Source organism: Paramisgurnus dabryanus, chromosome 21 (assembly GCF_030506205.2).
Source record: "Paramisgurnus dabryanus chromosome 21, PD_genome_1.1, whole genome shotgun sequence".
Lineage (NCBI taxonomy): Eukaryota > Metazoa > Chordata > Actinopteri > Cypriniformes > Cobitidae > Paramisgurnus > Paramisgurnus dabryanus.
The window spans coordinates 5,921,233-5,941,430 of record NC_133357.1 but is presented as its reverse complement, the minus strand read 5'-3'; the positions used below and the strand labels follow the sequence as shown (position 1 = coordinate 5,941,430).

General features: G+C 35.2%; 2 protein-coding genes across 4 annotated transcripts; both read left to right on the top strand.

Annotated features, from left to right (window-relative positions):
- The first annotated feature begins 8,198 nt into the window (after positions 1 to 8,198).
- Positions 8,199 to 11,331, top strand: LOC135750294 (magnesium-dependent phosphatase 1-like). Of its 3 annotated transcripts, none has more exons than XM_065269084.2 (6): positions 8,199 to 8,366; positions 8,743 to 8,806; positions 8,890 to 8,997; positions 9,450 to 9,557; positions 9,868 to 9,953; positions 10,931 to 11,331. In XM_065269084.2, exons 1-6 carry the CDS (start codon positions 8,333 to 8,335, stop codon positions 11,011 to 11,013), a joined length of 483 nt encoding a protein of 160 aa, XP_065125156.1. In that variant the 5' UTR covers positions 8,199 to 8,332; the 3' UTR covers positions 11,014 to 11,331. The 3 variants fall into 3 exon arrangements, 2 of the variants coding, with proteins under 2 accessions (XP_065125156.1, XP_065125157.1); XR_010532683.2 differs by having other exon boundaries at positions 8,201 to 8,366; positions 9,450 to 9,639; positions 10,931 to 10,983; XM_065269085.2 differs by lacking the exon at positions 10,931 to 11,331 and having other exon boundaries at positions 8,201 to 8,366; positions 9,450 to 9,639; positions 9,868 to 9,994.
- A 1,508-nt stretch (positions 11,332 to 12,839) lies between these two features.
- On the top strand, positions 12,840 to 15,364 carry mdp1 (magnesium dependent phosphatase 1). Its single transcript, XM_065269092.1, has 6 exons — positions 12,840 to 12,968; positions 13,323 to 13,386; positions 13,503 to 13,610; positions 14,291 to 14,398; positions 14,734 to 14,819; positions 15,077 to 15,364. Exons 1-6 carry the CDS (start codon positions 12,935 to 12,937, stop codon positions 15,157 to 15,159), a joined length of 483 nt encoding a protein of 160 aa, XP_065125164.1. The 5' UTR covers positions 12,840 to 12,934; the 3' UTR covers positions 15,160 to 15,364.
- The last annotated feature ends 4,834 nt before the right edge of the window (positions 15,365 to 20,198 follow it).

The following is a 20,198-nucleotide window of genomic DNA, read 5'->3' as shown; positions in this document are numbered from 1 at the left end:
ATGACTCAACTTGTATACTTAAATGTTCTGATTTCTTTGTATGAATTCAACCTTTGGCTTGATGGCTACATCTGGTTGAAATTTGTGTCAATAGCCAACTTAGAAATCCCCTTACTGATAATAATGCTTAATACTTATTTTTCCCGCTGTAGAACTGTAATGCGGTCAACAGACCTGGAACTACTTCATAGGTGTGCATTTACTGAATAGTAATGCACACTCTTAAAATATATGTCAACCAATTAAAATGAAGCATTCATAAAAACACATAATAATAATGCAATAATATAATTTATTTAAACATAGTTTTATGTTGAACGAGGAAAACAAGTCAAGTATGTAACTAACTGTGCTTGAAAATCTAAAATTGTACAACTTAAAAAAGTAAGTGTTCGTGCTGTCTTAAATTTTTTAGTTTATTCAATATAAAAAGTATTAGTAAAAATGTTGAGCCAAATAATATTTAAAAATTTACACTTACTTTTTTTAGGTTGAACATACAATTTTTTTTTATAGTGTATTTAAAGTAGATCAATATTGAAGTAAGTGCATGCTTAAACTAAGATGCTTTCCAATATGACCGTTTGCACGGTTGTCATTTAAAAGTATAATAAGCAAAGTAATTTGATGTATTTTCTGTACATACACATCTGGTTCCAGACATGTTTTTCATCATCCTACTCATATGTATTACAGCAGCTCTCCTTTGTTTTCCTATAAACAAGATTTCTTCCAGCCAGTTCTTTTATATATATATTTTTTTTTTTTGGCTGAGACTCTGATGAATTGTAATACAGCAGCTGTAATGATTTTTACTTCAAATTGATTGGCGAAGTGTTATATAACTTTATTTAAGAGGGCACAAGCATTGTTCACTTGAAAACCCAGCCAGGTCTCTGTATGAACACCCACTGTAAGACATGAGGAGGCGTTCAACAGTCTCACGACTGCAGATAGATACGATTCCCAGTAACACCTTGATGAAATAAGCCAGTGACTTGACATCATTTGACATCATTGCAAATCATCTCTGCCTGCTGAGAGCAAGATATCCCAGACCTGGCAAAAAAAATCATATTTATACACTTAGAAATCATCCAGTTTTGGTTGCGATATACTGTAGAAGAACCTCCACATCCATTTACAGTATGTCACAGATGGGGACGGTACCATCATTTAAATTACCTGAAAGAACTGATGAACGTTTCAGTAATGAAACCATGTAAATGTGCTTCCACGATAACATAAAATCTCATTCCTAAAGTCCTAAAGACATTCAGAGAGAGAGAGAGAGAGAGAGAACTTTTCTCAATTAGACAATTATAGATCGCTATCCTGATTGTGTTCTGGACATTTCTAATGTTATAAATCACAGCCATTGGCTGCCTCTTTTAAGTTTAATTACACATTAAAGGTAATTGAATTCTGCCATCCATCATGAAAATTAGTTGCAGACTCTGAGAACCTTTGCTGCTTTAGGAGACACAAGATAACAATTTGAATGATTAACCGATAATCATTAATCTTACTGCATTGTTTTTAAAACTTGAAGTCATCTGTCAGAGCTGTCGAGGAAACACATATCCCACCTTATTCTTATGTTTCAATATAATCCGTATAGGCCCACAGATATCGACTTTATGAAAAACTACCGTGGTGTTGAAAGCGCTAAAGTTCTAGTGTTTCACCCCAAGGACGACTGGATGAAAATTGATGTGGGGCCGAGGATTAAAATAAACTTTATTTAGATCATTTATGGTGAACGTTGTATTGAGTGACTTCCGAAGTGCAGGTAAAATGCAATTTTCTGATTCTAATTTGCTTGGGTTTTCTCCTTAGGAATCACGAGGACGGCACATTTATTGGAAACGTAAGTGAATAAACACACAATAAATAAATAAATAAAGCGAGTAACGTTATTGCCAATTTTACAGAAGCTCTTTTGTTTTTGTACTTTCAAAAATACATGTTGAAACGTGTCGTACCTCTACCATCTCAATATTAAAACTGAGACGAGATTTACAGTTAATGTTCAGGCCAAATGGGACTTTGGTTTATTTACAACTCATCTCCAAATGCTGGAAGTTGCAATTTTGATTTATTAGAACTTCATATTTACCAATCAATGGAAGCACTGATGATAAAAACAAATGGTTGGGAATTTACCAATGCAATCTCAGGGGACTTTGTAAGTACATATTTTACAAAGTGACTAATTCGTATTAATTCGTACAACAGCATTCATGTTTTCCCCTGTGATGTTGGGGTTAGGGGTGGGGTTTCATTAGTTTTTTTAACCCTTATGCATTGTTCAAATTCACTACCCTTTCGTGTTGTGCGTGGATGAAAACATCCATTAAATTAAAAGGCTGTAAAATGTATCAGATGAAAATTATTATTATTATTATTTTGCATAAATCTGTTAATCAACCTGATCAAAACTACCAAGTATTTACAAACATTCCATGATTTTAACTCTTTAATTGCTTTGGGGGAAAAGGACAAATAAAAAAATAAAAAAAATGATTGTGGACGGGCTATCAAAGATTAGTAAAAGCATTGGCATTGAGGCATTTTTTGTTTTTGTGCAGCATCAGATTTAATTTTTTTCTCCCTCATTTACTGTTTGTGGCTGTTTTGCCTCATTTGCCTCATCAAGGATTCTTGATTGTTGGTGGTTTTATTCTTTTGCAAAGGGGTTAAAATTATAATTTTTACTGTTCATCACCATGATAGTAGATTCGCCCACATTATATTGTTTATATTGCAGTTTTTTTTAAAGGTGCAGTGTGTAATTTTTAGAAGGATCTCTTGAAAGAAATGCTAAATAATATACAAAACTATATTATCAGTGGTGTATAAAGACCTTTTATAATGAACCGTTATTTTTTTTAACCTTAGAATGAGACGTTTTTATCTACATACACCGAGGGTCCCCTTACATGGAGGTCGCCATTTTGTGCCACCATGTTTCTACAGAAGCCCTTAATGGACAAACTTTTTTACTAAGTTGTCTCCGATAATGAAATGTTTGTCCGCTAGTGGCTATCGTAGCTTCTTTATGTGTTTTAAAAGCGAAGGTTGGGCAGTGTGCTGAGCCGCTGGTTGCAATTTGCAACTTCACCACTAGATGCCGCTAAAATTTACACACTGCACCTTTAAATTTTAAAGCATTTTCTCAAAATATGTGTCATTATAAAATGTGTCACCAGAAATCATACCATTTGCTAAAACACAGAAAAAGTTGTGGCCAAATTAAGACAAAAAAAAAACCTAGTGGATGAAAACGTCCCCAACAACACATAAAGGTTAAATATTTATACGTTTTTGTATGATTCCATTAATTCATACGAATTAGCCAACTCGTTCAAATTCCTGAACGAGACCATGCTGGTTTTCCACACCAAACTTCAGCATTCTGCAAAAAAGGTCACATCACTTCCGGTTAAGGGGTCTTATTTATAAACCGTGCGTACCCAGGGCTGGAAAACGTGTGTACACCAGTTCCCACACAAAGGTTGTGATTATAATAAACAAATTTGACGGGAGAATGGGCTTGCAGGGTGAGGATGATTAATAATATACGCACACTTGCAGATGATCTGTGACGTATAAAGGGAACACTGCCTTGTTTTATAAATCTTAATATTTTTGGCTTTATGACATTTAGTAAAGATCCTACGCACAGTTTTAAAAATGAGACCCCTGGTATTTTGTGTGTGGTTTATTAAATGAAGATTTTAAATGTTTAACTTTGTGAGCAGCCTGATCTAAAAAAAAAAGTTATTTTACGAGTTGGCTAATTCGTATGAATTTGTACGAAGTGCTGCAAAAACATACAAAAGAAAAACAATAACAAATCCCACACATAATCCCAGCATCACAGGAGCAAAGGCAAATCATACAAAAATGTACGAATGTGGTCGTGAGAATTCATACAAATTAGCCACCTTGTAAAATACATACAAATTGGCATGAGATAGCACTGGAAGGACACAGAAAGACACAGAATATTGTTGGAAAAAAAGGCAGACCATGTTGGATATTTCACAGGGTTGGTTTATTTTTGAAACACAATTTCTACTTACTCTTTAAACCAACATACATTGTGTAAATGGACATTTGACTCAAAACAAACAAGATTAACATCCCCACGTGACAACTAGCCCCCGCCTCGGCTACTAATGCAATGGTAGTTAAAACAAAATCCACCCGGAGCCATAAAGACACGTGACGATACACAAATCCATTTATTGTAATAATCGTTGGTTCAACATGGTTGGAGATGTCTCGTTTAGGGCGCTGTTATTAATGGCATCTGCTGTTGGATATAGGCTGATGCGCATCTGCATTGTTTGAGGCTAAAGCATTATATGTAATTCTCAAATAAATGCTTGCTTGCCCTCAAAATCACTTTGAAAGTTTTTCTTCAGTGAGAAGATTAACAGATAGTGTTTCTTCTGTGCTGTGGGGCGGTATGAATTAGATTTGTACCCAAAACGGTTGCATAAACCTCAGCAGAATTTGGAAGTTTTGCAATAAGTTCTGTTATGTTACTGTATGTTTTTTATACTCTGCTGATTCAGACTCTTCAAAGCGAAGCTCGCAAAGGGATGAGATGGTAAGACAACGTCAGGACTTAAGAGCCTGTCAATCAAATCTTAGCAGGAACAGGTGAATCCATCAGAAGAAAATGACTGTGATAGCAGACGAGTACGAGGAGATAATGTAGGAGCAGATTGATCCGTCTAAAAGATAGAAAGTACTAGCTGATGAAAAAGTAAATGAAAAGAGATGTGAAGAGCTAAGATGGAAACCCCTATCTAACATGTTTTTTGTACATTTTTATCAGCCTGTTTATGGATTCTGAAAGTATTTGATGAACGTCTAGTACGTGCTCAGAGCATTCGTTTACAATCATTATCTCATTTTTGGTGACGGTGGCGTTTAGCGGCTTTTGCATTTATTTTTTTTCTTCAGAGAATGAACATATGGGCACATACAAAGTAACATAATGTGTTCAGCTCTGTCCAGTCTAAGGTGGTTTTGCAATGGTTAACCTGGATCTGTCTTGATGGTCTTAGAGGAGATTTGTGCACTTGTCAGGATTAGAGACCAGCTGGTGATGAGTAAAGCTTTGCAGGCTGGAAGACCAACTGCACCAGCTTAACCCATCTTAGACTTGGGCTGGTTTAAAACTTTTTTTATCGGGGCACATTGAGAGATTACTGTGAATTTTGATTTTTACCTTCTTACAATTATTACAGTTTTCTATAAGGGTTTTGATTACACTGCGTTGTTTACCGACAAGTTGTTGGTTCAACAGGTTGAGCTACACTCACCTAAAGGATTATTAGGAACACCATACTAATACGGTGTTTGACTCCCTTTCGCCTTCAGAACTGCCTTAATTCTACATGGCATTGATTCAACAAAGTGCTGAAAGCATTCTTTAGAATGTTGGCTCATATTGATAGGATAGCATCTTGCAGTTGATGGAGATTTGTGGGATGCACATCCAGGGCATGAAGCTCCCGTTCTACCACATCCCAAAGATGCTCTATTGGGTTGAGATCTGGTGACTGTGGGGGCCATTTTAGTACAGTGAACTCAATGTCATGTTCAAGAAACCAAGTTGAAATGATTCGAGCTTTGTGACATGGTGCATTATCCTGCTGGAAGTGGCCATCAGAGAATGAGTACATGGTGGTCATAAAGGGATGGACATGGTCAGAAACAATGCTCAGGTAGGCCGTGGCATTTAAACGATGCCCAATTGGCACTAAGGAGCCTAAAGTGTGCCAAAAAAAACATCCCCCACACCATCACACCATTGCATTAATGAGAAATTGAACAGGTGTTCCTAATAATCCTTTAGGTGAGTGTATAACTATAGATGAAAACATTATTTTCACACTTAGAAGGATTGACCGTTTAATATGTCCTTCAAAAGCCAAAGTGTCAACTAAGCTTTCAAAACGTGACTGCTCATCCAATTCCAACCACTTATACGTAATATATGAATGACAGATTGTTTGAAAAAGTAAGTCTGACATTTTAGAGTTGTTTGTGATCCATTAGTACTCCACACGCATGCAGTTTTCAGCAATGTATCCACAGCATCTCCTTAAAAGATGGCTCTCTGAAATTTAATGGTCTCCTAGCAACACAGCTTCTCTCAGCATCCCTGCAGTGCCTGATGGTTTTGATGGGCATTGTCCTCACTGCCGGCTTTAGGGACAGAAGATGGATTTAATCGACATGTCTGAAGAGAGTGAGAGAGTGACATAATCTGGACACGGCAGTAACATCTTTGCTGCTTTATGTCATTTTATTAGACAGGAAATGAGAAATGGCAGAGACCTACTGACACAGAGATGAGAGCACCAGCAAAGCTGCGGGTATGAGGCAGGAGACAGATGATGAGATAAGGGCAGCATTATCAGGGATTTTTTCATCTTTTCTTGTGCTGGTATCTTTACAAAAATAAATTAAACCACCCAAAAACTCAAAGGGACAACAGTTACAGTTACTTTTATATAAATAAGTTAAACTACATAAAAAAGTTAATAAGCCAAAAAAGTTAATTTACTTTTCTTGTAAAGTTCAAGTTCAAGTGAGCATGTCTTTTTCTTTATGTGTGGAGGACTCACAGGACCACAGTGTTAAACATTTAACTAGTGATGCACCGATGTATTGGCTGCCGATTTTTGATGAATTTGAAACCATCGGCATGTTGGCAACAGCACGAGAAAGGCCGATACAGATTGTTTATTAACTAACAGCATAAAGTCAATGAGTTGTATGTCTGTTGCATAATCCAGCATTTTTAACAATAATTATCAAAATAATTAAATACTTCCCAAAACAAAATAAGTTGTATAAAAAATTTATTTGTCAGACGTGCGATGAGGGGAAAAAATAATAAATCACGTAGTTAATCACGCAAGATTACTCATTCACGTGACCATGCGGTCTAGAGTATTTCGGGAAAATGTCTGCGGTCTGGGCTTTCTTCAAAATCTCGGAAAAATATCAAAAAATCGCCTTTTGCAAGAGTGTTCTGCAGAAATATCAAGAGGAGGTAGTATTGTAAACAAGTGTTTAATATCGGTATCGGCATTGGTATCGGCCAGAAGTTGTCTGTTTAAATCGCTATCGGCCAAAAAAAATCCTATTGGTGCATCCCTACATTTAACATATAAACCTAGACATAACTAACATGCTGAAAGATGCATTTTAACTATACAGTACATGATCTTTGCAAGGGGCGGTTTCCCGGACAGGGTTTAGATAAATCCAGGAGTAGGCCTTAGTTATTTTAGGACATTTAAGTAGTTTTTTACAAACAAACCTGACAGAAACAATACTGGTGTGCTATGTTAATATGTCAGTGCAAGCTGTTTTGAAATTGAAACAGCTCAAACATGCATTTTAGTCTGTGACTAGGATAAGCCCACTCCAGGACAACGCCCCTTAAAGGACTGTAAAACTAAATCTACTTTAAAGGTACTCTTAGCGAAATGTCAAGGATCCTCGGCATTGCAGCCAAGGACTGAGTCCTTCGTTCAAAAAAATATCCCATATACAGGCTGTTTCTCAATGTCAAGTATACTTCCTTGGCAGGACTGGTCTTTCCAAGTCACTTCCTTTATAGGCAAGGCGAGGATCCACTTTACAATTCGGAGAACACGTAAATGGAACAGGCTAGCAAGTGCACGTCATTGCATCATTACGTCAGTGAAAAGGTATGCTTTCAGTGCTGTGCGCATAGGATTGTGGGTGATTTGAGAGCGCAAAGAGCGCAGAGGATACACATATGCATACTTTCTTGTATATGGGATATTTTTGAACGAAGGACTCAGTCCTTGGTTGCAATTTTGAGGATCCTCGACATTGGAACAGTTCTTCGACGGATGTCGCATTCTCGCAATTCTGGCTTCGGAAGATTCTTCCGTTGAAGAACTGTTCCAATGTCAAGGATCCTCACTCAGAATGGCAACCAAGGAATGAGTCCTTCGTTCAAAAATATCCCATGTACAGGAAAGGATTCATATGTGTATCCTTTGCGCTCTCAAATCACGCTGAAATCACACCTTTTTACTTACGTAATGATGCAATGACGTGCACTTGCTAGCCTGTTACATTTACCTGTTTTCCGAATGCTAAAGAGGAGCCTCGCCTCGCCTCTGAAGGAAGTGACTTGGAAAGACGAGTCCTGCCAAGGAAGTATCCTTGACATTGAGAAACACCTATTGAGAAACACCTATTGTGCAGGTGTGATGTTCCGCATTTTTGTTTAAAGGGTGTAAACCTTACTTTCTGATTAGAGATGGCGAAACCCAAGTTAATAGTTTTTGACCTTGGTAAGTTTTCAATTCTTTTATATTTTGTCTGGTTGAAAGTTTGTATTTCTTCTATCCTTTGACTTTTTAAATCGCGGGTTTGTAAGCTGTTATTCTCAAAACTAACCTGGTCATCTTGTGTTTGCTGAATTAAGCTGATGTTTAGCCAGCAAGACCAGCTAAAAAAGATCAAACCCTCTCTGGTCAAACCATGCAGCTTGACCAGCTTTGGTTGGTTTTAGTTGTTTTTAGATTGGCTGTTTAAAATCAATGTAACAGTGCTGTATAAATACAATGAATGTTAACAATAACCTTCCAGTTTGTCAGCTAAAGGTTTTGACGCACAAAAATGTTTAACATCATATAAAGGTTTATATGCTTCAATGTTTTTGATCAGATTACACCCTATGGCCGTTTTGGGTGGATATTTATGTTTGTCCTCCAGTCCACATAGATGACAGGTAACTTAAAGTATGAATAAGGTGTATTTATTTCCTCGTATGTAAAGTGTGATTCAGATCAATCTCTGCTGGTTTTTCTCTAGTGGCACTGTGAGAGACTCAAGATTTGCTAAAGTTTCTCTTTACGACGATACTGAAAAGATCTTGAGCTCACTCCATAGCCAAGGATTCAAGATTGGCATCGCATCAGGGTAAGATTTCAGAAAATCACTACCCAAATATATATGAGTCACAGCGTTTTAATCGTGGACATCAGAGAAAGAGTCTAATTTATAATCTGCGTCCTGAAGCAAAACCAATTGAGAAACTCTACTAATTAACATTTGGCTTAGATTGATATACTACCTACTAAAAACAGATATAACCAGCTTAAGATGGTTTAAGTTGGTCCCTCCAGCCTGGCAAAGCTGGTGGGTCAGCTGATCTTCCAGCTTAAAAAGTCACCAAAACAGATCTAGACTAGACCAACTGAAACCAGGCTGTGAGACCAGCAAAAACCAGCTCACCAGCTTCTTCTGGTTTTAGCTGTTTGTTTCAGGAGAGCCGTCTTTAATTTTTGGCAAAAAATAATGATCAGTCTATCTGTCAATAATGCAAATGTACCCACTGATGTCATATTTAATGCCCTTTGTGTTTCTCAAAGGACCAGCAAAATGGAGGAAGCCAATCAGCTGCTGTCACTTTATAAGCTCAACCAATACATTTCCTTCAAGGAGATTTACCCCGGGTCAAAGGTCACTCACTTTAAAAGGTGCAGGAATGAGAGATTGGAAAATATTAGCATCCCAAATGTCAATCCGTTCTCCACACAGTTTTTCTGGAGCACTTTTATGGTAATTCAAGTTTTAGTTGATTTGCTTAAAAGAGAACCAAAATGATCACAATAGGACAGAGAAAACTTTTTTAAAGATTTGTAAATATTAAAACAAAAAATATTGTAAACAGTTCTGCATACATGTATATATTGATCTTGTTTTAAAATGTCTATTTGTCTTTACTGAAAAAACATGCTATAACATCTGTGACTGAGTCTGAATCGGATGGCTGTGTTTTGTCTCAAGGCTTAAATCTGACAGTGGGGTCCAGTTTACTGACATGATGTTTTTTGATGATAAAGAAAGGAACATTGTGGAGGTCGGACATCTTGGTGAGTCTCTGTTTATTCTGTTTCATGCATGTTTACAGCCGTACCAGACAACTAAATCTGCGTTTTCTCTCACTGCTTGACCACCCAACAACACAGTTAACTCTTTCCCCGCCATTGACAAGTTATCTTGTCAATTAAGAGAAAACATTTTAATGTTAATGACGCTTTCCTGGCGAGTTTTTAAGGTAATCTATAATTCTGCTATTATCCACTGGGTGACGCCCTTAACCAAATTATAAAAAAAACTGAAGCATCAACTATTTCAACATAAACTGTTTTGATAATCGTTCTTAATCTGATCTCTAACAAAAGTCCTTTACAAAAATGCAATCATTTCAGGTTTTTGCTAAAAAAAAATTATTTTTGAGGAAACCTACCCATATTTGAAAGATAATAAAAAGAGACATGAAGATAGGATAAAACTTTTTTCCCTGTTTTTTTGTTTGAAAGCAGAGGGTCTGTTCTTTTATTTGCATGTTTATACATTTAAAGAAGAACATTTTCCAGGAAGGCATTTTGTGAAAATCACAAAAAATGCTGGCGGGGAACATTAAAATAAAAAGCTGAAGGGGAATGAGTTATTGACGTCACATTGATGGTAAAGTAATAACGTCAACTAATGAATCCATTTGAGATTGAATAAATATCAGTTTACTGCATCAAATAACGGACATGGCATATTTAAGTTTTTTTGGCTTTATTTCCTGATGTTTTTTTCATATTGCTTGCTACTTTTCCTCAATAATATGATCTGTGTACGTCTATGTGTCAGACTAATAAGAAACTTGAGCTGTAATAAGTCTGCGATATACTGTAGTTTATGAATGTTTGTTGGAATGATTGTTTCAGGAAACACATGAATTGTGATCTGTGTTGTAACCACAGAACTTGCGACTACATTTGACAAACAATGCTTTCGGGAAATAAAGGTTGGTAGTTTGGTTTGATAAATCACTGACCACTTCCTGTGTTTTCAGGTGTTCATTGTACGTTGGTTCAAAACGCCATCACATGTAAATTAGTCAACGATGAACTTGAGAAATTCAAGAGAAAGCAGTGACGTCCGTCTGTGCTTCTGGAGATGCAGCAAGTGCGCTGGACACCTGAAGTAATTTTATGTAATGGACCTCAGCAATGAGCTTCTCCACAGTGCCATTTCAAATGCACATGCACTTTATATTCAAGTAGATTTGATTGGCTGTCGTTGGTTTATTGTTCATAAGACAAAAAAAGTCCAGAAAATGATCCCAACAATATTGTATCTTTATCGTTAGTTGTGGTGTGAACTCAGTTATTCTCTTTAGAATAAAACCATTTTTAAAACAATTTCTTTATAGTTATTGTTGTCTTTATCATGTGAACAGCACTTAAATGTAAAAATAAAATGGATTCGTTTTACTCAATTGTTTGTTTTTATTCATTATTCATAATTGATGACCTCCTTCATACTGTGTGTTTTTTATAAGTTTCACTTGGAGTTTCTAGAAACATTTTAAAGGAAAAACTTTTTAATAGTTAATTTACTTTTCTTGTAAAGTTCAAGTTCAAGTGAGCATTATTGTCTTTTTCTTTATCTGTGAATGCCTCACAGAACTACAGTGCTACACATATGCTGAAAGATGCAATTTAACTATACATGAATTTGGGGTGGTTTCCCGGACAGGGTTTAGATTAATCCAGGAATAAGCCTTAGTTATTTTAGGACATTTAAGTAGTTTCTTACAAACAAACCTTACAAAAAAAAAAAAAAAAACAATACTGGTTGTGCATCTTAAGACAAAACAATGGTGCTGATATATGTTAATATGTCGGGGCAAGCTGTTTTGAAATTAAAACAGCTCAAGCATGCATTTAGTTTGGGACTAGGATAAACCCTTTCTGGAACACCGCCCCTAAAAGTGCTGTAAAACTAAATCTACTTTAATGTGAAACTAAATCTAACTATACACATACCAACATAAATATATACTTTAAATAGTTTTACAAATGTTTTATCAGTTTATGTTTGATTACTTTTACCAAATTGTAATCCAAACGGCAAAAAAAAAACATAGTTACTACACTTTTACTATAAAATATTTATGGTTTATTTCCGTAATGAAAATAATATTATTAAAATATGACATAAAAACCGAAAAATGTATTTAGCATTGACTCTTACACATTCACAACACGGCGTTATGATTGATTTTGAAATTTTTAGTCACATTTACTCGCCTTATACTTTTTTATTGAACAATTGCCATGAATATAAATACTACAGCAGTGTATACAGTACAAATAAATAAATACATTGTTGCTGGGGGGAGCAAATAGAAAAAGATGAAAATAGAAAAGCTTTCTGTTTTTTAGTGCATTATTTCTTCTATAAACACTATAAAGAGAATTTACATTAAGGTATGTGGAAATTAGCCATTAAAATGAATCAAGTATGTGTGAATTTGTTTGCCCTTCTGATTTACAAACAGACCTAATAATATATATTTCCATTGTAAAACAATTTTTGTCAATATTTTCAACAATCAAGTCAAGTATATGTTGCAAAAAAACTGCAACCACACTGCAATACCAAAACAAATGAATATTTGTCTCTTTAGAAGAATCGCAAAGGCTACAATTGACATCTATATCCCATTTAATTATTTTTTTTTATTAACAATTTTACGACAACAGGGGTTAGACGGACATCACAATTTACAAAACATACAATACAATCATATACTTTACTACAGAATTAATTATATTAAATGTTTTTTTTTTTGAGCTTTTGAATTTAAAGGTTTTGTCATACTGTCAAAAGTTTTGAAAAGGAACTTAATGTCTGTGACACCCTTTAAATCTTCCTCGCTAAATCAAACGACATTTACAGTCATGACGATGCTATTGCGGAAGTGTCGCTGTACGGGTGCCGGCTGTATTCCCGGTAATGTAATGTTCTGCATACTTGTTAAACGCACGTGAACTTGACTTGCTGATCAGAGATGGCGAAACCTAAGTTAATAGTTTTTGACCTTGGTAAGTTTTCATTTCTTTTATATTTTGTCTGGTGAAATTTTCTATTTCTTTTAGCCTTTGACCTATTAAATCGCGGGTTTGTAAGCTGTTATTCTCAAAACTATCCTGGTAGTCTTGTGTTTGCTGATGTTCAGCCAGCAAGACCAGATAAAAATGATCAAACCCTCTATGTTTAAGTTGTTTTTTAGCATGGCTGTTTAAAATCAATGTAAACAGTGCTGTAAATACATTGAATTAAAACGTAATGTTTACAATAAACTTTCAGTCTGTCAGCTAAAGGTTTAGACACACGAAAATGTTTTTCATCATACAAATGTTTATATGCTTCAATGTTTTTTTTGTATTTTTTATCAGATTACACCCTATGGCCGTTTTGGGTGGACACTCATGTTTGTCCTCCATTCCACATAGATGACAGGTAACTTACAGTATGAATAGGGTGTATTTATTTCTTGTTATGTAAAGTGTGATTCAGCTCTGTTATGTTATCTTCTCTGCTGTCTTATGTTCATCGGTCTCTTGGTTTTTCTCTAGTGGCACTGTGAGAGACTCAAGATTTGCTAAAGTTTCTCTTTACCGCGATACTGAAAAGATCCTGAGCTCACTCCATAGCCAAGGATTCAAGATTGGCATCGCATCACGGTAAGATTTCAGGTCACTACCCAAATATATGAGTCACAGGGGTGGTTTCCCGGACAGGGATTAGTTTAAGCCAGGACTAGTCCTTAGGAAATATAACAGGTTTAAACAAACATGTCTTACTAAAAACATTACTTGTGTGCATTTTGAGGCAAAACAAAGGGCACTGAATGTATTTTAAGATATGTCAGTGCAAGTTGTTTTCAGTTTGGACAGCTCTTACATTTTCTTTAGTCTAGGACTAGTCTAATCACTGTCTGTGAAACCGCCCCATAGTGTTTTAATCGTGGACATCAGAGAAAGACTCTTCCAGATGCATATCATTAAATCATTAAAATTAATTTAAAAATTAATATTAAATTAAAAATCATACTAAATAATTATCTGTTGTCCTATTCATATCATGTTAATCATTATCATAATGTTTTGCCAATTCAGATTTTGTCAATATAATATAATATTTAGGGACATTTTTGTTTTGTAAGATTTTGGTAAATTGATGTTTATAATCTGGGTCCTGAAGCAAAACCAATTGAGAATCTATACTAATTAACATTTGGCTTACATTGATATACTATCTAGTACCTACTAAAAAAAACAGCTATAACCAGCTTAATCTTAATTCTGTCTGTGTGTCAATCATGCAATGATGTGATATTCCATGCCCTCTGTGTTCCTCAAAGGACCAGCGAAACGGAGGGAGCCAATCAGCTGCTGTCGCTTTATAAGCTTAACCAATACATTTCCTTCAAGGAGATTTACCCCGGGTCAAAGGTCACTCACTTTAAAAGGTGAAGGAATTAAAGATTGGAAAATATTAGCATCTCAAATGTCAATCCATTCTGCACACAGTTTTGGACCACTTTTATGGTAATTCAAGTATTAGTTTATTTGCCTAAAAGAGAACCAAAATGATCACAACAGGACAGAGAAAACTTTATCTAAGACTTGTAAATATTAAAATAAAAAATTATTGTAAACAGTTCTGCTTCTCATACCTGTATATATTGATCTTGCTTTAAAATGTGTTTACCAAAAAGCATGCTGTAATATCTAACTGTATATGACTGACTCACATCTGAAATATCTGTAATGTCTGAATCTGATGGCTGTGTTTTGTCTCCAGACTTAAATCTGACAGTGGGGTCCAGTTTTCTGACATGATGTTTTTTGATGATGAAGAAAGGAACATTGTGGAGGTCGGACGTCTGGGTGAGTCTCTGCTTATTCTGCTTCATTACGGCCGTACCAGACGTCTTAATCTGTGGTGCGTTTTCTCTCACTGCTTAACTTTATCGCACCACGTTGGTTCAACAACAGTTAACTTTCCCCGCCATTGACGAGTTATCTCGTAAATAAGAGAAAAAGATACATTTTGGGAAATGCCCCCCTGCTCCATTGTATTTCTGTGAAAGTTAAAGGCTGGTAGTTTGGTTCGATCAATCACTGACCATTTCCTGTGCTTTCAGGTGTTCATTGTGCGTTGGTTCGTAACGCCATCACATGTAAATTAGTCAACGATGAACTTGAAAAATTCAAGAGAAAGCAGTGACGTCCATCTGTGCTTCTGGAGATACAGCTGCTGAAAAAGATTATATATTTATTGTAGTAAACATTAAATCCTGCTCGTTTTTATTCGGTTTTACAGTTGTGAGTGTTACATAGTCAGTGTGTCGTAATGTTAATGTATTTGAATTTTATAAAATATTATGATATAAAGAATTAAGGGCTGTTCACATTGTAAAATTAACTTTAACGTTAACTATATTAGCGTCCACACCACCGGACAATAACAATAACTTTATGCTATATTCTGTCACGAGGCGCAATACTCATGCAAATCAAATCAATGGCTTTAACTAATATTGCATATTATATTGCATATTAAATTACATATTCCCAATTGCAAAAACGTTTGTAATTGTCATGTCTAGGGCTGGGTATCGATTCAGATTTTCCAGATCGATTCGATATCGATTCGATTCTCGATTCAATTTTCGATTCCGGTTCTTGGGGCGGTTTTTATACTCAATTCTCAATTCAACTCGATGAATATACATTTATTACAAATACTATATTAATAAAAAGAACAGTGAACAGCAGGTTACAAGTGGGTAATTAATAAAATCGATGAAGCACCTGAAACTGCCATTTTAAGCACTGAATGAATGAATGACAGGTTCGCCTCTCTCTCCTAGATAACATTGCACAAGGCACAAAAGAGGGTGACATCTAGTGAAGAAGACTAGTAATTCGATTAACGTTAATCTTTCGTTCAATGTTTGCAGAAATAAATATGAAAGAAAAAAAAATCGATTCTGCTCTTTGAGAATCGATTCTGAATCGACCAGGTTTTAAAAAACGATTAATCGAAAATCGATTTTTTTGCCCAGCCCTAGTCATGTCATTAAATTTATAAATTAGTTGCAATTACAGCTGCTATAACCAGCAGATGTCCTCTGCGAGATACTTTCTAAACATTAAATCTAGTTTTTGTATCTAATATCTTACCTTTTGAAAAGAAATGTGATACCAACGATATCGTTCATTGTATATTTATCGTTAATGATTGTGGGGTGAACTCTGCTATTCTCTTTAGAATAATTATTTTTTTAAACAATATTTTTTATAGTTATTGTTGTCTTTATAATGTGAACAGCACTTTAATTTCTAAGAATATTTTAAAGGAAAAACGTTTTGTGAATATAAAGAGAGTTTGATTTGCAATCTTAAATCTTTCGTAAAATGATTGTAGTTTACTTCAAAATTACAAAATGCATTTTGACCATATTATAAAAGTGGTTCAAATTGGTTATATTGCACATCTTACGGTGCATAAATGTTAGGGCTGCATGATACTGGGAGAAATGACATTGTGATACTGATATGTAACCCTGGTCATGTGTCACAATTTGTAGCTATAGACAAAAATATATTGCATGGGTCAAAATTATTGAATTATTTTTTTTCCATAAAAATATTTTGCCAATTTCCTACTGTAAAAATATCAAAATGTATTTATTGTTAGTAATATTTGGTGCTTTTATTTGGAAAACTTTAAAGGAGATTTTCCCAATATTTTTACTTTTTGCAAATATATTCTATCATTACAAACTATACATTCATGGAAAGCTTATTTATTCAAATTTCAGATGATGTGTTTTGTGGTCACATGGTTTCTCTGCAGTGTTGAAAATACTGGATGACTTCACCAGATGACTTATCAACTTTCTTGTATTTCTTGTATATCTCTGAGATGGTTTAACATAAACATACCTCTTGTCAAGGAACCAGATAGTGTTTTAAATCCTTATTTAGAACTGTATTTATTGCATTTATTTTGCAAGATGAAATGTTAAACAAAGTTAGCAACATTTTTCTGAAAAGGGAAGTTTGTAATTATTGCTGTTTATTTTTTAACCAGTGGTCATCATGAGGTACTGTGAGAAATGAAGGTATCATTGCTCCTGCTAGTACACATACAGCCACAGGACATCATCACAGAGCGGATGTCAACAGGGTCCAGAATTTTCATATCTCACAGTTCTCATAAGCAAAGCCCATTTATAATATGAGCTAGCTAGCAATAATAAAGGGATTGGACCACAGAGAGCAGCCAATCGCGTTCAACCTTCAGGCGGTGCGTGTGAGCGGTATAAATGTTTAAGACCTGAAGTGCATGTTGCAGGTAATACTGTCTTTGAGGTATAGTTGTTTAAAAGTTTAAAAACTTTTTATCGCTCTGTGGAGGTTTGTGTGTTTCCTGAATTATTAAGGGTGGAGGGTTCACGTTGCTGAAGGTCTGGAATCTCTCTGCTCTCCTAATTTAATGGCGTTTTCTCCTCTTGACTATTAATGGTGTGCTTTTGCCCGCCGGGTCTCGACTCTCTTCTGAATAAGTGATTCGGTGTCGTGCGGGCGACCTGTTAAGATAAAAGCCGAAAGTGCAGCATCTCTTGCGGTTCAATAGACAGAAAGATGCACTTGATCCAGATCTCTCGTCCTGAGGCCTGAAGCCTACAGCACAATACATTTCTTTCTTCTGTTCCTCTCTATTTTCTAATGATGTAAAAGTACAATTAAATGCATATGGGTCAATCATTTAGGAATCTTTTTATCATTTTTTTTTAAATGCAATGTAATGCACATTTTTTTTCTATAAGAAGCATCTCAACAGAGACCTCCATTCATTGTAATTCAAGGAATGCACAGCTATTCAATTTGATGCATTCATTTTACTAAACTAATGCATTAAGATGAACATCTCTAATATGCAATGAATTGAACAACGCAAGCCTATGCTTTTGCTAAGTAAGACGTATTTCTACACATTTAGAAAAAAAGGTAAAATATATTCCCCAAGGCGTCAATGGGGCAGCACCCTTTAAAAAGATCCTAATATGTACCAATAGGATCAGATTTGTATACATTCGGTGCCAATATGTACCCTGAGGTAGTAAAATAAACTCTTTAGAGCCAAAGCTGTGCAGTGTAGATAAATGTTTCCTTTAAAGACACATATTTCTAACCTGAACCATAATCATAATTTACACCTAAACCTAATACTAATATAGAAAGTTTATTCCACTGGCAACAATGTTTAGTCAGAAAATTAACCCTACTTGACAAAATCTCAAAGCGTTTATGTCATATAAATCCATCATGAAATTATATAGCGTTTGGAAGTTTGTGTTGTGCCAGTGGTGTGTTGGTGGGTCTAAAAATGATGTTAATTATTAATGCCAGCTTTATACATCGCTACAGTGAATTATAATTACAGACCGAAGCCAACAAGATATATTTAGAGGTTTTAATGATCCGTTGAGTATAAATAACAGGCTTAACGCATGATAACCTTTATAATAACTAATATCATGTTTAATATAAGCTATTATGCGTATTAATGGGTTTGACTGAAATAGGAATTTTTAATAGATGTTAATTTTCTCGAAACATTTAAACTGTAGAAGCTACAGAAATATGATGCTCTAAATTGTGATGCTTTTTATATCTAAAGATGCTTAAAAGGTACTTTACAGCGATTGCCATAGATTAGAATAATAGTTTTTGGTTCCTTAAAGAACCATTTAGTCAAATAAATATTTCTTATATACATTTTATAGATCTGAAGAACCTTTTTCACTACGTCTCTGGTTACGTATGTTACCCTTGTTCCCCAAGAAGGGAAAGAGACGCTGCGTCTCCCTTGCCATACTTTCAACAAATCTGTACACCAGCTTTGGCATATACCAGAAAGTAGGCATTCCTTTTCATCCTATTTATGCTCTCTGGCTTCCGCCTATCACGGCACGCCCAACCATTGGTCGAATTTGATATACATACGTTCCCCATAGCGCCAGCTCTCTGACACAGTGTGAAGTTCCCTCGAAAGGGAACTGGGGACCCCCTGGACCCCAGTTTGAAAACCACTGTTCTATGGCACGTGAAGCGCCTTTATGTTTAAGAGAGGAAAAGATGGATGTTACCGTCATTAAAACATTCCTGAATGCAATTACTTTGACTTTAAAAGATCAACAAATTGCAAATTATTTAGTATTTTGTTTACGTTGATAAACCCTGAAAATCATGTTGACTAACATCCATCAGTTTATTACCATAACAACTATACTTATAATTCAGTGCATGTTTCAGACAATGTGTTCTAGGGGGATGAAAAGCAAAATATGCACTTATTATACAAAAATGTCTGTTATTTGTGCTGTATAAGACAGTGTCCTTGTAGCTTTCAGACCTCTTTTCTATGTGATTTGCAGATATTTATGTTATGCCTCTCATATTTTACTGAAGTGGCAGGGTTTATTTGCTTTGCATGCATGATGCGATAGTGTGCAACAAAGAATTACAATTTTATTTCAAACGTTTCTTGCGTCAACGTGACTCCCATCATCAAATATACAGTTTAGTTTCTCCGGAATAACTTTGATTCACATGGAAACTGACAGATTATTAAAGATACACTATAAAAAGTGAAAGTTGTGTTAACTTAAATTACTTCAATTAGTAAACCTTAAAAAAAAAGAAAAAGCGTACATTTTTCAGGTGTTTCCAGTTTTTTCACATTACATTTTTCACTATTTGACATTTTACCAATTGGTTGGATCAACATAAAAATTTAAGTTTTTTTCAATGTATATCTTTAAGTGAAAATTTTAAGTTGAAAAAACTTAGTACTTGAAAAACATAGTTATCAATTGAAGTAATTTTGATAAAGTTGATCAAACTTTTAACTTTTTACAGTGTATTCTTAATAGTGTACTCTAAAAAATATTGGGTTGTTTTTAACCCCGGGCTGGGTAACTATAGGACATTTCTGGGTTAAAGTGACCCAAATAATGGGTTGTTTTAACCCAACTGCTGGGTTGCTTCAACATGGTTGTTAACAATAATGCATGGGGTCAATAGTGGGGTCTTCTGCTGTTGTAGCCCATCCGCCTAAAGGTTGTGCGTGTTGTGGCTTCACAAATGCTTTGCTGCATACCTCGTTTGTAATGAGTGGTTATTTCAGTCAAAGTTGCAGCAACCACCATGCCACGCTCAATATATATATATGTCATGATATCAGACATTCAC